Source organism: Populus nigra, chromosome 12 (genome assembly GCF_951802175.1).
Source record: "Populus nigra chromosome 12, ddPopNigr1.1, whole genome shotgun sequence".
Classification (NCBI taxonomy): domain Eukaryota; kingdom Viridiplantae; phylum Streptophyta; class Magnoliopsida; order Malpighiales; family Salicaceae; genus Populus; species Populus nigra.
In genome coordinates, this window is record NC_084863.1 from 6,915,120 (window position 1) to 6,929,386 (window position 14,267).

At 28.8% G+C, this 14,267-nt stretch overlaps 1 protein-coding gene across 1 annotated transcript; it reads left to right on the forward strand.

Moving 5' to 3' along the window:
* The first annotated feature begins 10,471 nt into the window (after positions 1-10,471).
* LOC133669330 (uncharacterized) lies at positions 10,472-13,241 on the forward strand. Its single transcript, XM_062089423.1, has 5 exons — positions 10,472-10,645; positions 10,934-11,072; positions 11,812-11,905; positions 12,781-12,861; positions 12,962-13,241. The coding sequence occupies exons 1-5, from the start codon at positions 10,609-10,611 to the stop codon at positions 13,097-13,099; spliced, it is 489 nt and encodes a 162-aa protein (XP_061945407.1). The 5' UTR covers positions 10,472-10,608; the 3' UTR covers positions 13,100-13,241.
* Positions 13,242-14,267: the final 1,026 nt, after the last annotated feature.

The following is a 14,267-nucleotide window of genomic DNA, read 5'->3' on the forward strand; positions in this document are numbered from 1 at the left end:
TATATATTCTTTGAGGTCTCTATGTGGAAATTTGTTCCTCACATCCATATGTAGGATTGGCCACCCTTTTGAGGCAGTAAAAACCATAATAGTGCAAACAATAGTGATCTTTGCCATAGATGCAAACGTTGACTCATAATCAAGCACATACTCTTATTGACTCCGAAGAGCCACAAAATGGACTTTATACCTCACATTATAACCATTAGACCATAGCTTTATAGTATAAACCTATTTTTCAACCAAGAAGTTTGATTCCATCAAGACAATAAACAATATCCAAGATGTGATTGTCTTGAGAACTTAGAGCTCTTCTTTTATAGCTTTCTTCCAATATGCTTGAGTAACAGTTTGCAAGTCAAACTTAGGTACAATAGTAGTATTAAGAGTGACTTGAAAAACTGTATAAGAGTACATTTTAGGGCTAAGTCAGGCAATAGGGTTGACAGATAATGTCTCCGATACATAATTCTTAACTTAAAATGTTTATTTAAACTTGATAAGTCATCAAAATTAGGAAGAGTAATTAAATAGGAATTATGAGAAGTAGAAGACTAAAAGAAATATTGATTTAAAAAAAGGAGACCGTATTTTGAGAAATATGAAGTTTATTAACATTTAAATCATAATACACAAATTCTTTATAAAAATTATTATATCTTAGAAAAGTACACCTTACATATAGAGTAGTAAGATTGTATTGTTTGATGGATAGTAAGAGAACAAAACAAATGCAACCAAAGATAAAAAGAGTTACACCTAGGAATAATACCAAATAAGCAAAATATAGAGAATCAAAATCAAGAACTTAAGAGGGTAGATAATTAATCAAATAAAAGCCATAAATAATGCTTATATCCAAAATTTAGGTGGTACAAAAGAGTCAATTAAAATAGTATAAACATTATCTAAAAGATGATTATTCTTACGATCTGCAAACCATATTAGACATAATGGTTTCTGAAATTATAGAAATTACTTTCATTTTGAAAACCCTAGGACCATTATTAGATATACCTAATATATTAACAAGCATTTGACAATTAAATTCATGGGTTTATCTTGAAGACTACTTGATATCACCTTAAAAATATAATCAATTGAATGCATTTTGGTGAAATCTTAAGAGAAAATTCGGGGGTTAGGGTCTTGAGTGTTTTTACTCTCGGCTTGAATAGTGATAGTCATATTTATGCTGCCGAGCAACTAGTCAATTGGTTGCTATAGGTTAAGTTCAACTGGTTGGCCGGTTGAAACCTAATTTGAGAATTTCTTAAATTTTTCTTTTGATCCTTTCTTTGCACTTAAAATGGAGTTTTTCCATATAAAAACTATGTCCATAAAGTAAGGAAATTAAGGGAATAAAAATCAAAATTTAGGCATACGCTTCACTATTAATGCCCTGACTTAGTTGATTAGCTGTTTGATTTAGTTATATGAATCAGCCGAACAATTCACACAAAAATCAGAATTTTTCAAACTTTTTTCTCAAAATATATTTTATGAGTCGAAGTTGATCAGTTTGTCCAAGTTTTAAACTAAAAAATAGTCTCCAATGAAAAACTTAAAAAGTTATTGTTCACACAGTAACTATCCTTGTTTTTCAGTATCAACCATTCGGCCAGTTGAATTGACCATTATGATTTAGTTGATTGGTTTGTCTCACACCTGGACAAACATTAAAATTTGCAGCAAAATAAATTTTTCATGGTATTCAAGCTTAGCAGATATAAATTTTATCACTTAAATATGTCAAACTTATTTCCATTAATGTATACACAAAATCAATACTTCAAATATCTTTAGCATGAATAAAGCCAAAATTTCTTCTAGTTGGTGTTCTATGCCTACAAACTCAAGTACGATATCTCTTTTTACAATATAATCCCTTAGGAAGTGATGTCTCAGTTCTATATGTTTTGTACGAGAATGTTGAATAGCGTTCTTAGAAAGACTAATTGCACTAGTGTTATCATATTTTATGGGTATATGATCAAATTTAAGTCCACAGTCCTTTAAGGTTTGTTTTATCCATAAAATGTGAACACAACTACTACCCGTTGCTATATATTCTACATTGGTCGTTGATAGGGCTACAAAGTTTTATTTATTACTATCCCAAGATACTAGTGAGGATCCTAGGAAATGACATGTTCCACTAGTATACTCTTTCTATCAATTTTACATCTAAAAAGTCTGCATCCGAATAGCTTATAAAGCTCAACTCGTTTTCTTTCGGATACCACAACCCTAAATACATAGTACCAAGCAAATAATGAAAAACACATTTTACGAAACTAACATATGATTTTTTAGGGCAAGCTTGAAAACGTGCACATAGACATACACAAAACATAATATTGAGTCCACTAGCAGGTAAGTATAAGAGTGATACAATCATACCTCAATATTTGAGAAATAAATGCAAAGTGACCACTAATATTTCTAAGTGAATCTCTAGTCTTTGTCCCTTCAAAAGAATTACAAAAAATTAATTCGGGAGAGTGAGAGCTTATATAACTTAGCTCTTTTGGGGGCACAAAGAAGTTACATACCATTAATAATTGATTGTTATCTTGTGAGTTATAGATATATTAGAACTTCAATTGTATTATCCATTTTAGTAATAGAGTTTTTTGTGAAAACAAAATTATTCTTGTAAAGCTTTGAGACTTAGGTAAAAACTCTTGGTATTGGTGAAAGAATTTCACCAGGGAAAAAATCTTAAAGAGAGCATATCTTCAAGTGGAAAAAATCTTGAAGAATATGTTTCTTCAAGTGGTGTAAAAAGCTTGGTGTGGATTCATCAAGTAGCTATTGTACTCTTGAACTTGGACTAGTGAAGAAATACAATACTCAAGTACAATTTGATGCCTGAGGTGTGGATGAGGTATGCCAAACCACATTAAAAACAAGTTTGTGAATTCTCTCTTTTATTTCTTTACTTTAAGTATTTTAATTATATTGTTGGTTATTATGTTTACTTGAAGTAATTTGCATTCTTTTTTTAATTTAGTGATACACTTAATTCACCCCCCTCTGAGGTGTTAAATTGCCTTAATCCTAAAATAACAATTGGTATCAAAACTTAGTTCTCATATATAAAGTTTGCTTAGACTTTAAGTAATATGACAAGCATTAGCTATAATCTCTAAAATGAAGGATCATCCACATCCATGTCACCTCTTTTTTTTTAATATAGTAATGATTATGCATATTGAAAAGCTAGAATGATAATTTATCTTCAATCTATCGATTTTGATAAGTGGCTATCTATAGAGAATTAACCTTATAAACATATTAAAATTGAAAATGATATCGAGATTCCTAAAACTAGAAGTGAATGTACAAAAAATGATAAAAAAAGTTACTTTCTATGGATATTAAAGCTATAAACACTCTATAAAAAAGTAGAAGGGAATTCAATAGAATTATATCATGTAAAAATGCTAAAGATATATGGCATGCTTTAGAAGTAACTTATAAAGGAACTAACCAAGTTAAAAAGTCTAAAATTAACATGTTAGTTAACCAATATGAATTGTTTAAAATGTTTACTAGAATAACTACCATAACTAATAGTTTGGGTGAACTTGGTAGAACATATACTAATGCAAAAATTATGAGCAAAACTCTTAAGTGTCTACTAAAAACTTGGGAAGCAAAGATGACAACAACTCGAGAAGCCAAATATCTCATCAAACTTTCATTAAAAGACCACATTGGTTTTTTGATGTCCAATGAGATTACCATGGAGAAAGAAGAATAAGAAAAAAAAGTAAAAGAAATATTTTGCATTCAAAATTATTCATCACATTGAAAATGATAAAGATGATGATGATGATGACATTGAAGAGGACATTACTTGAATTACAAAGCAATTTCGAAGTACTTCTTTTTATCATCCTCTAGATGCTTAACTATACCCTATTAAATTGCCACCATCTTCTACTACTAATCAAACATCATTGCTATTAAAAAAAAACAGAGCCACTATTTTTTAATGTTACACCTTCTATGCCCATAGAGATGAAGCCTCCGAGAATATATGTCTTTCATATTGAAGGCTGGTATAGACCCATAGAAGCCACCTTTACAAGGGTAGATGCCATGCAAAGAGAAATTCCTTCATTCTTAGAGGAGCGTAGTAAAAAAAATGGTGAAATAAATTATAGTACTAGAGATATTGTCTCTAATACTGTAGAAATCCCTTTACTTATTAAAACACTAAGTGATCTTATTCATTTGTTACTATGGTATGAAATGGATATGGATCATAATTGAATAGAGAGTGTCAAAGAGAAAGAACTTATATAGATTATTGATTCTCAACCTATTAATCAGACACTAAAAACTAATATTCCTAAGAAACTCACAAAGAGTGAAACCTCTTGTTTTATCATTACTGCAAGAGTCTAATGGAATGAAAACCTTATGCCTTGTACTTTTGATGAAGAAGTTGATCCATTAGATCAACCATTCATGACCACTATTTCTTTAAGATAGTGTCACAGTTTTTATTACCAATTTAATTCTAAATCTTCTTTCATATCGATTCTAATATATATTTTTTCTTAATTTTATTCAGGAACTTTGAATTATCTTCTCTATCAAATGTTTACCCCTTCAATAATGTTAATGATTAAATTTTTGTTGGTCAATTTTTATTGTTTAATCAATCAAGAGACAATTATCAAAATCATTTAAGAGCAAATCATCTATAGGTTTATACTCCTAAAAACAATCATAATTGATTAAAGAATAATGTTAACCGAGAAAGATGTGAAAAAAAAAACATATAAGAGTAAAGATTAAAGAATATCTTCAACCCATTTAATGAAATAGTTTATAGTTACAAGAATACAAACATCATTTTTTAAAGAAGGTAGGTGTATTTTACTTATAATTTTCATTACCCAACCTCTAATTGGCTATGGTTTATCCACGGTATTGAGTTCATGTAATAGTCATGTTGGATTGGAACACTAGCATTCTTGATATCTTTATGCATAACTAATACAATCCTGGATTAGTCTTGACCAATAAAAGTCTGGTTCATGATAAGTTATCTTATCTTAATTTTAGATGGAATAGGCTTTATAGATTCCTCTATAAACCTTAAACATGACTAATAAAGCTTTTTTTTTATCCTAAACACTTGATTAAGACTTTAGTTTTATGTCTCATTTATAATAAATTTGTTAACAAGATATAATTAGTCGCTTTCAATCTAAAAGACATTAATATTTTTTTTAAGGGTGTTGTATTTAAAAAAAAAAAAACATTTCCCCTCTCTAATCATTTTATGGATCAAAGACATTAATATTGTTAAGGCTTTCTGTTTGTACCTGGAAAGAAATTTTAGCAACTGTTCTATTTCTAATTTCTTATGCATTTTGACCATAAAATCTATGTTGCTCTGGTAGTTATTACATTCCTATTGGATATCAACAATAGATGATTGATCAATAATCCTTATAAGGAAAATGTCATGATAATCAAAATGTCATTTTATATCTTGATCCATGTTGAGCCAAGTCATTGACTTATATGTTATTTCTTGTCATTGGGAAAACAAAAATAAGATCATAAAACTTTTTGATAAGGTTTGTTGCTACTTCATAGTATAGAGTTAGGGTAGAATGTTCACACTTGTATTCACTAGCTAACTGGTTGATAATAAGTAACATATCTTTTGTTATTGTAACTAATTTTGTTCCTAACTCTAGGAGTATTTCTAGGATTACGATGGCCTCGTATTCAACTTGATTATTAATGCTAGGAAATTCAAGCCAAAATGATAAAGTCACTCTATGACTACTAGGGATATTACCACTTATGTACCAACCTTGTTATTTGTTTATGAACCTTTAAATTGTAATTACCATGAAAAAAGTTTTACCATGATGATGTTGATGTCTTATTCTATCTCATGATTGATGATGATGCGTAGGTGACCAACTAAGATGGCAACTAAATCTTGGCCTTTAATTGTTTGTTATGTGACAAATCTTTGCAAGTGAACAAAATCACAAGTAGTAAAGTTTTCATAAAGAAAAGAGTGTCTAACCCACAAAGACTAATTATGCTATTGAGTATTGAAATTTACTAAATTAATTACTATTTACAAATAAAAATAAAGTTTTATAGAGATGACCACCTAAATTAAACTAAAGTATTTGACACAAGTAGATAAAAAGAAAAAAGAATAAAACTATAGGTTGTAGAGATAATAAAACAAATAAATCTAGAGCTTTTGGTTTCACCTAGTTAATTTTGCACAATATATTATTTCTTATTATAAAAATATAAATTTTCATGTTGATGATTAAAAAAATCTCTTAACTATTCAATGCTTTCTCTCAAACAACATTAAAAATATCTCCTCCTAATAATTCAACCTATCTCTATCTAAACTTAATTATTTGAAAATTCATTAAATTCTTTGAATTTTTCTTAATCTAAAACCACACTAATAAGGGTAAAGTATCTTTACCTTTCTTTCAACTAATAGTGTTCAGTCTTGAAAGCTTCTAATCATAAATTATCTCCCAGTCTCATTATGTTTTATTAGGTCAAATAATAATTGGCCAGAAAATCATAAGTAATAAGATAAAGAATAAACACTAAATATGAAAAAAAAGCTTGAAATTTAAATTGTGTAATCAAATCTAGACTACATCAAAACTCTGGAAAAATAAAATTCAGTTCATAATAAATATGAAATAAACTATGTTCTGATTGGAAACTATTAAAGGAAAACTAAAGAGAATAATAACAAAAAGTTTTTTGCTAGGAATCGGTTGAAGAAGCATTTTATTACAATGTTTAGTTTTTTCTGGTTCTCTCATTGTCTTTTAATGGTAAAAATAACCCCTCCTTTTAGCTCTGTTGATAGTCTCTTCCCTTGATCTTCTCTTTTTCTTTGATTTAAAATTCTTTTTTTTTCCTGATTTGCTTTTCAAAAGTAGCAAATTCAAATTTATTTTATACATTATATCAATTTATTTTGAGAAAGTAATAAACATAAAAATGTGTGTGTAAGTGTGTGTGTGTGTGTGTGTGTCTATATATATATATATATATATATATATATATATATATATATATATATATATATATATTCCCCTTATATTTATTTTAACACCAAGATCACTTAATTTGGATAATTGTATAGGAAGTTGTAGTTAAGTTACCGAGACTTGCTTTTAAAAATTATGGTAAGGAAATTTCGTTATTCTTACAATAAAATTTCATTTTCTTTTTTGTTCTTCACCAAAACATGTACATAACCTCTTCAAGGTGAATTTATTCATTTAATTGCATTCTAAATGGGCTTCCTCAGTACCATAAGTCTCAATCAAATTATGTATAATATTTAGCTAAAATTCAAAGATTAAATGTTGAATTTCCACTCTAAAGTCCATTATTTCAAGAATTCACTTCTTCTTACATATAAATAAAAACTATATAAAATAGAAATATTTAAGATAAACTAGCTTAAATTAAAAGCAAGAGTAAGTAAAAATCATTTAAAAACCAAGCTCATCAAATACCTCTACTTCTTGTTTGTCCTTAAACAAGAAGAAAGAGAAAAACAAATAAAAATAAGATTTGGTTTAATTTATAAAATTTGTTGCCTCAAAGATTTTCTAAAGTTTATAATCCAAAGGAATCATTCAATATCACACAAGTCCAAAAGTTAATTCAAAACTAAACTTCACCTAATTATTAAACCTCTAATTCGTGCATATGACAATATCATTCTCACTTCATTGTTAGTTCTCGAGATGATTTTTATGTAAACAAGTAAAATATGAAATAGATATCTAGTTAAAACATTGATATTTTAAATTTTATAGGCTTGCTTTTAAAATCACTCTCCACTAACATAAAACACAAATATTACTAAAGATCAATAGATCTTTATTAGACTTGTGATGCAAGACTAAGATGAGGGCAACAAAAAAAGGATAGGATTCTAACAAAGCAAAAGAACTAAATTTTTTAACACAAATAGAACATATTCACTTCTAACACATACATGACTTCTCCATCATTTGAATCTTAAAATACATCTATCTTTATCATGCTTCCAAAGATTCAGGCTCAAACAAAATAAAAATCTCAAATAATAGTAAAGAGGAAGAATCCTCCCATTATCAGTCTTGTCATCTTTTGTTATATTATTTGTAGCTTTACACTTCTCTTTCCCTCTCCCATCAAAAAGGCATATCATGTAAAATATCAAACAATGATCACAATATTTTTTTTTATTTTTGCCTTTTTTTTTTACTTATAGACTTTCTACCTCTCACATATTACATACTTTTCTAAAAATGAAATTGTGTAAACTTAGTTCTCTTGAAGGGTAAGAAGATTAGTGTTTAAGATAAAATTTGGTAAGGAATATGTTGTTAAAAAATAATTATAAGGCTAAAACATAATTAAACAAAGCTTGAAGAGGGTGACTAGGGATAAAGATAATAAATAAGCAAACTTGAAAGGTTTAATCGATTCAAAAAATGCTTAAATTATTTTTCATGTAATACTTTATCTAGGACTTCATCTTGAGTGTCATCAAACAAGTCCTAGAGTTTGTTGAGATCATAAAAATTTATAGTATTCATATAAAATTTCTTTAGGTATGCAAAACAATTGATGATCATAATAATTTGAGATTTATTAGGGAGATAAAGTAGGAATCAATCATGAATCGAAAGAATCAACCAAGCTGAAAGAGATTTTAATCGACTATGAGTATTGAAGGAGCAAACGACCAAATGATCAGAAGTCAAGATTAGCCATAAGAAAACGATTGATAAATAGAGTTGAAACAAGCACATAAAACTAAAAGATATAGTTATATTCATATATAGCATGAGTACTTAATAGAATAACTAATCAAAAGTCAAATTAGCCTAGGATTTAAGAGCACGTGTAAAATAATTACTCAATTAATGTAAAAGAACTAGTATTTTTATGCATCATGTTCAATCAACCAATCAAGAATATTGTAATTTTTCCCTCGATCTGCTCTTTTATACCTCGAGTCTAGTCATAGTGTTATTAAGAATTACCCACATGTGTTAGCACAAGTGATCAAGGATTTGGCTTTAGATATAGGATGTCTCGACTCTCGAGTTCAAGTTTTTTTATTGAATGGATTATATAAATAAATTCTTGTGAAACATAAAACACAAAACAAAAAAAGAAAATGAGTATAAAAACATAAAATTCTATGGAAAATAAATCACACACATATTTTAAATCAAAATTCCAAGTAATTTATCTTTTTAAAAAATTTATAATTCTTTAAATAAATTTAAAAACTGTCCTAAACAAACAAGAAGATTTAAAAATAAAAAATAAAAAAATAAATTATTAAGTATGTTATTTAATTTCCTAAACTACCTAGAAAAAATAAAATAAATAAATTTTCTTATCATTAAATGATCAAGATAACTTATAAAATAATATTTGATATTAGAGTAGTAATTACTTTTAAAAGTAATTTTTACTTATAAATATATTAAAATAATATTTTTTTATTTTAAATTTTATTTTTAATATTAATACATCAAAATATTTTAAAAATTTAAAAAATTAATTTAAAAAAAATTACTTTTTTTTAAAAAACCCGCTCACCGTAAACAAACATGTTAAAAAAAAGAAAAAAGAAAGAAAGAAGAAGAGTGCCTAGGTGTGGACCGGACCATGTACGAAGCTGGCGCGTGTGCAATTTAGATGGAAGTTAGGTGGAGGCGGGTAACCCAATGCCATATGCTCTTTGGGCTCAACTGCAGACCTGTCTTTAATTATATGGATGGTTTGGTTTTGAAACCCATCATCTTTACTTTACAATACTGCCCTTACTCTATAAAGCCAGCCACGTTGGTGTTTGGAAAGAGTAAAATACTTCCTCTTATTTGTCTTTCAATTTTTTCTTTTAATTATGAAAATGTCAAATGGATTTTTGAGTATTACTTTGATTTTCCATCTTATTTACCATTCAACATGTGAAAAAACAAAAAAAAAAAAACAAATTATGTATATGGTGTAGAGTCATAAATTTTTATATTATTTTATAAAAAAATATTTATATATTAGAATCTCAAAGAAAAAATTATTTAAATTTAAAAATAGTATTTTTTATTTGTTTATAATTAGTTATTAGACTAGTAAAATATCGCTCTTCGTGTATTTTTTATTTGTTGTTGTATAAGGCTATTTAGAATTATATGTTGTAAAAAATTAATTTTTTAAATTAAATTTTATATTTTTGATTGTTTTGATGTGAAAAATAATATTTTTTTTAAAATATTTTTTAATAAATTATACTTTAAAAAATAATAATTATTAGCTTGTTAAAAACCAAATAAATAAAATTTAAATAGAAATAAAAAATTCCTTATGATTGGATCTATAAATACGAGGATATGACGGGGAAATAAGGAACATAAAAAAGGGATAGCTGGTGTACATTACAAGGACTACAAGAGACAATATTACCTAGTAGCATTTCCTCATCTTCGGGCTTAATTACACTGCATTATCTCCCACAAAAAAAAATTGGCATTTCGTCTCTCTCTGGGCTGCTAGATCTCCATGGCTACTTCTTTCGCTCCTGTTTCAGTCTCATCAGGTATATAATTTCTTCTTCTTTTTAGTTTATAAAGGGTTTCTTGATTGTTTATTTATTTCCTGAGAAAACAGAGCAAGATTTTTCTACTTTCGTTAGAAACAATTCTAACGTTAATGATTGATAGTTTTTTTGTTTTTTTTTTTTTAGAAAAGATAATAATCTTGTATGGAGTATTATTATCTTGTAATGTTTTGAAACTCTTGATCATGAGAATTGAAGTGCTGTTATAGTATAAGAGAAGAAAATGGTGGGAGTTTGTGTTTTATTTGGGTTTGGGTTTGGGTGTAGGTGGAGGATCCCAACCTAAGCCACGTGAACTTTGGTCGACAAAATCCATTTCATTTTCCAAAGCACCGAGATTGGCAATTGGAAGGAAATCAAACCTAGTTGGAAGCAGCCCCAAGTTCGCAGTTCGTGCCGAATACAAGTATGCTGTTCTTGTTCTTGATTCCTGTCTTATAAATGTAACAAATCCATGTCATTTGATATGACAACTCAGAAGCCTGTATTTCATGCCAAGAAATGGCCATGTTGTTGACCTGTTGTTGATTTGCTTTGATGGAAAGTATTTTCAAATGGCGAGATTTCGTCTACTACCTGTTTCATTGGTGTGGTAGCTTGTAGTAACAGATATACTAGCTTGATTTTTGGATTTGCTTTCTATTCTTTTTATTAGTTGATGTAGTGTTTGTTATAGGACCATTTCATTGACATGATGTCCATCACCTAAGTGTAGATTTGCGAAACTCACAAATATTAGCTCCAATTAAAGTGGTGATGCCTATGGACAGTAAAACTAATATGCTCATTTTCAACTGGTAGTTACATGTGATTGCCCACATTTCAAGGGTAAAACTTTTTATCCACAGCTAAGGCCATTTCACTTTCACAACATGTGCTTATTAAGGAGTCAATAGTAGAAAGTTCTTGACTCAATTAGTTTACATCTCTGACATCCATTCTAACTAGGAAGAATTGAACCCCAACTGCATCCATCTCATTTTTATTATCTGAGCTGAGCCGAGCCCCTAGTTGTGTCTATTGAACATTTATGAAGTCGATGCTTTTCTCCCTTAGGCAAGCATTTGTTTCGAGTATCCCTCTACTTTTGCTGATTTAACTCATCATCATCAACATCTTCTCTTGTTTCTCTCTGTTACATGCAGTGATGGTAGTAGGGGCGGTGGCAGTGATTTTGTTGCTGGTTTTGTTTTAGGAGGTGCTGTATTTGGAACTTTAGCGTATATTTTTGCTCCTCAGGTGATTAGATATCTTGCCTCTTAATAATTTTGGCTACAAAGTACTTGAATGCTTCTTTCAAAAGGAACTAACATGCCGACACTTCAGCTGAATGCATAAGGAAAACTTTTCCTTCATTGAAATGAATCATTCTCATTTCTCAAGCTGCTCCACCTTTGCACAACAATTGGCTAGAACGTGTTGCATCAGGTCGAGTTTACTCTCGATGTCCAAATGAAGTGGTTGGATGCTTGGTGTTTATGGTTCTCAAAATCATTTTGCTTGTGCGGATGTAACATTAGAATCAGTATGATTATGTGTCATTTTTTCAATTTACTTCTTGATAACAACGTATTTATAGGCTATGTTCTATTGCAATTTGATAGGGTTACAGACCTGGCTTGGCGTCCATGCAATATTCTCTATCTTGAAAATTCTCAATGCTCTGCTGTTTGACATCCTTTTGTTGATCCTGTTCTCGATAATATGACTTGGGCTCTCCCGTTACCTTCCTGTTAACTAATCTAAAGATTAAGGCAGTACATAAGTTCATTTTATCGTTAAATAAACAATTAGAGTAACACAGAGTGTTTCTTTTTTCATTACTTCTAGCTTTCAGTATACTTGCTGTATACTTTTCTTTCATTTCTGGATGCTACATGTCTTGCCATAATTACTTATTACCACTGTAATGTACACTGAAAGCGACAAGGACATAAATGGATTGTCAATGCTTTATCCAATATATTGTCTTCGGATTGGAAAAAAAGAAAGGAATGTTGTTCATTGTTACTCTTGTCTGAGAAATGGCTTATGGTTTATTGCTCTTTTGAAGCTCAGGTTTATTTATTAAGTGTTGGTTTCATGTTTTTTTTTTTTAATTATTATTGTTTCAGATAAGAAGGTCCCTGCTAAATGAAGATGAATATGGATTTCGAAGGGCCAAGCGACCAATATATTATGATGAAGGATTAGAGGTAATTACATTTTATTCATTCATCATGCATCTTTTCTGCTTGCTGGATAATCTGTACAGAAGTTTAACATTGGATGCCCTTCCCTTTTCTGGAAAAGCAGAAGACTAGGCAGACCTTGAATGCAAAAATCAGCCAACTGAATTCAGCTATTGACAAAGTATCTTCTCGTCTGAGAGGTGGTAATAATTCACCCCCCGTGCCTCTTGAAGCTGATCCTGAAGTGGAAGCTACAATGTGAGAGATACGGTTCTGTTTGTTTATAATAATCTGAGACCACAAGTTTGAATATCAGACAAGTACCCTGTTTTTTTGCCATTAATGTTGATCAAAGGTTGCTTTTGTGATTGTTTAAATGATAATATGAACTTTGTAGTTTGCCATTTTATTGGTCGAAATGTTCAGACATTATTTTGAAAGCCACATAAAAAAGCCTTCTAAAGATGCTTTTAGACTTCTTCCTTTTTTCATTTTTTGCCCTTTCCCCACTGATCAATGTTAGAACATGTTCAAGGTCGTGTTCATGAGATCAGATGATCTCTCTTTTTGAGCTATGATAGTGCACTGATCTTCAAATTAATCCTCAGGAATCATGTGCCTGTCTGTGATAGTACCATGCAGATTTTTCTGTGAACCAGAATAGGCTTGTCTAATCTGGGGGAGGCTTGTCTAATTTTTGAAAGGTTTAAACTCTTCGAGTTTAAAATATAAGATTCAAGCTTTACTTATTTAAAAATTGTTAGGTTCAATCCCGTCTCGAACTTGAGTAGTTGCTTGCTTAATGAGTTTGTAAATAAGTTGGATTTAAACTTTAACATATATTTATGACAATACAAATCAATCCCTATTCTATTATGATATCGATATGTTCGAACTAGAAAACATAGTATAAATAATTATTTAATAAGAAAAATTTTAAATTCATGTTCTATTAGATCTCAATCTTTTTAACTATTTTCCAACTACATTATAAACTTTACTTGTTTTTTTAGCTCTAAAATCTCATTTAATTGTGTAATATCATAAAAGGTTATGTAAACAAAGTGTGTTCCATGCATTTTTTTAAGAAATATATTCATATTTTTAAGTCTTTATTTTAGCACACATGAAGATAATTGCTAAAGAATTGTATTAAATTTATTTCATAAAAATAATATTTTTCAATACATATTAAATTAGTTATTTATTTTATGAAATGTTAAACAAATTGTTTTTGCTTTCAAATTTTCATAAATTTGCAAATGAGCTTACATGCAAGTTTTTAAACAAACTTGATTATAAATCAATAGAAAGAAAATTTAAATAAGTTAAGAAGCGGAATCTCCATTCAATTCAATTTTGAAGGAGTAAAATGAAAAAAAAATTCAATTTAAAAAAACATAAAAAAATAACTTGAATCAACATAATTA

Excerpts from the sequence above, each read along its gene's own strand:
- LOC133669330 (XM_062089423.1), top strand. The coding sequence starts at position 10,609 with ATGGCTACTTCTTTCGCTCCTGTTTCAGTCTCATCAG. Across the intron at positions 11,906-12,780 it reads CGTATATTTTTGCTCCTCAG|ATAAGAAGGTCCCTGCTAAA; the intron begins GTGATTAGATAT and ends TTATTGTTTCAG. Across the intron at positions 12,862-12,961 it reads ATTATGATGAAGGATTAGAG|AAGACTAGGCAGACCTTGAA; the intron begins GTAATTACATTT and ends CTGGAAAAGCAG.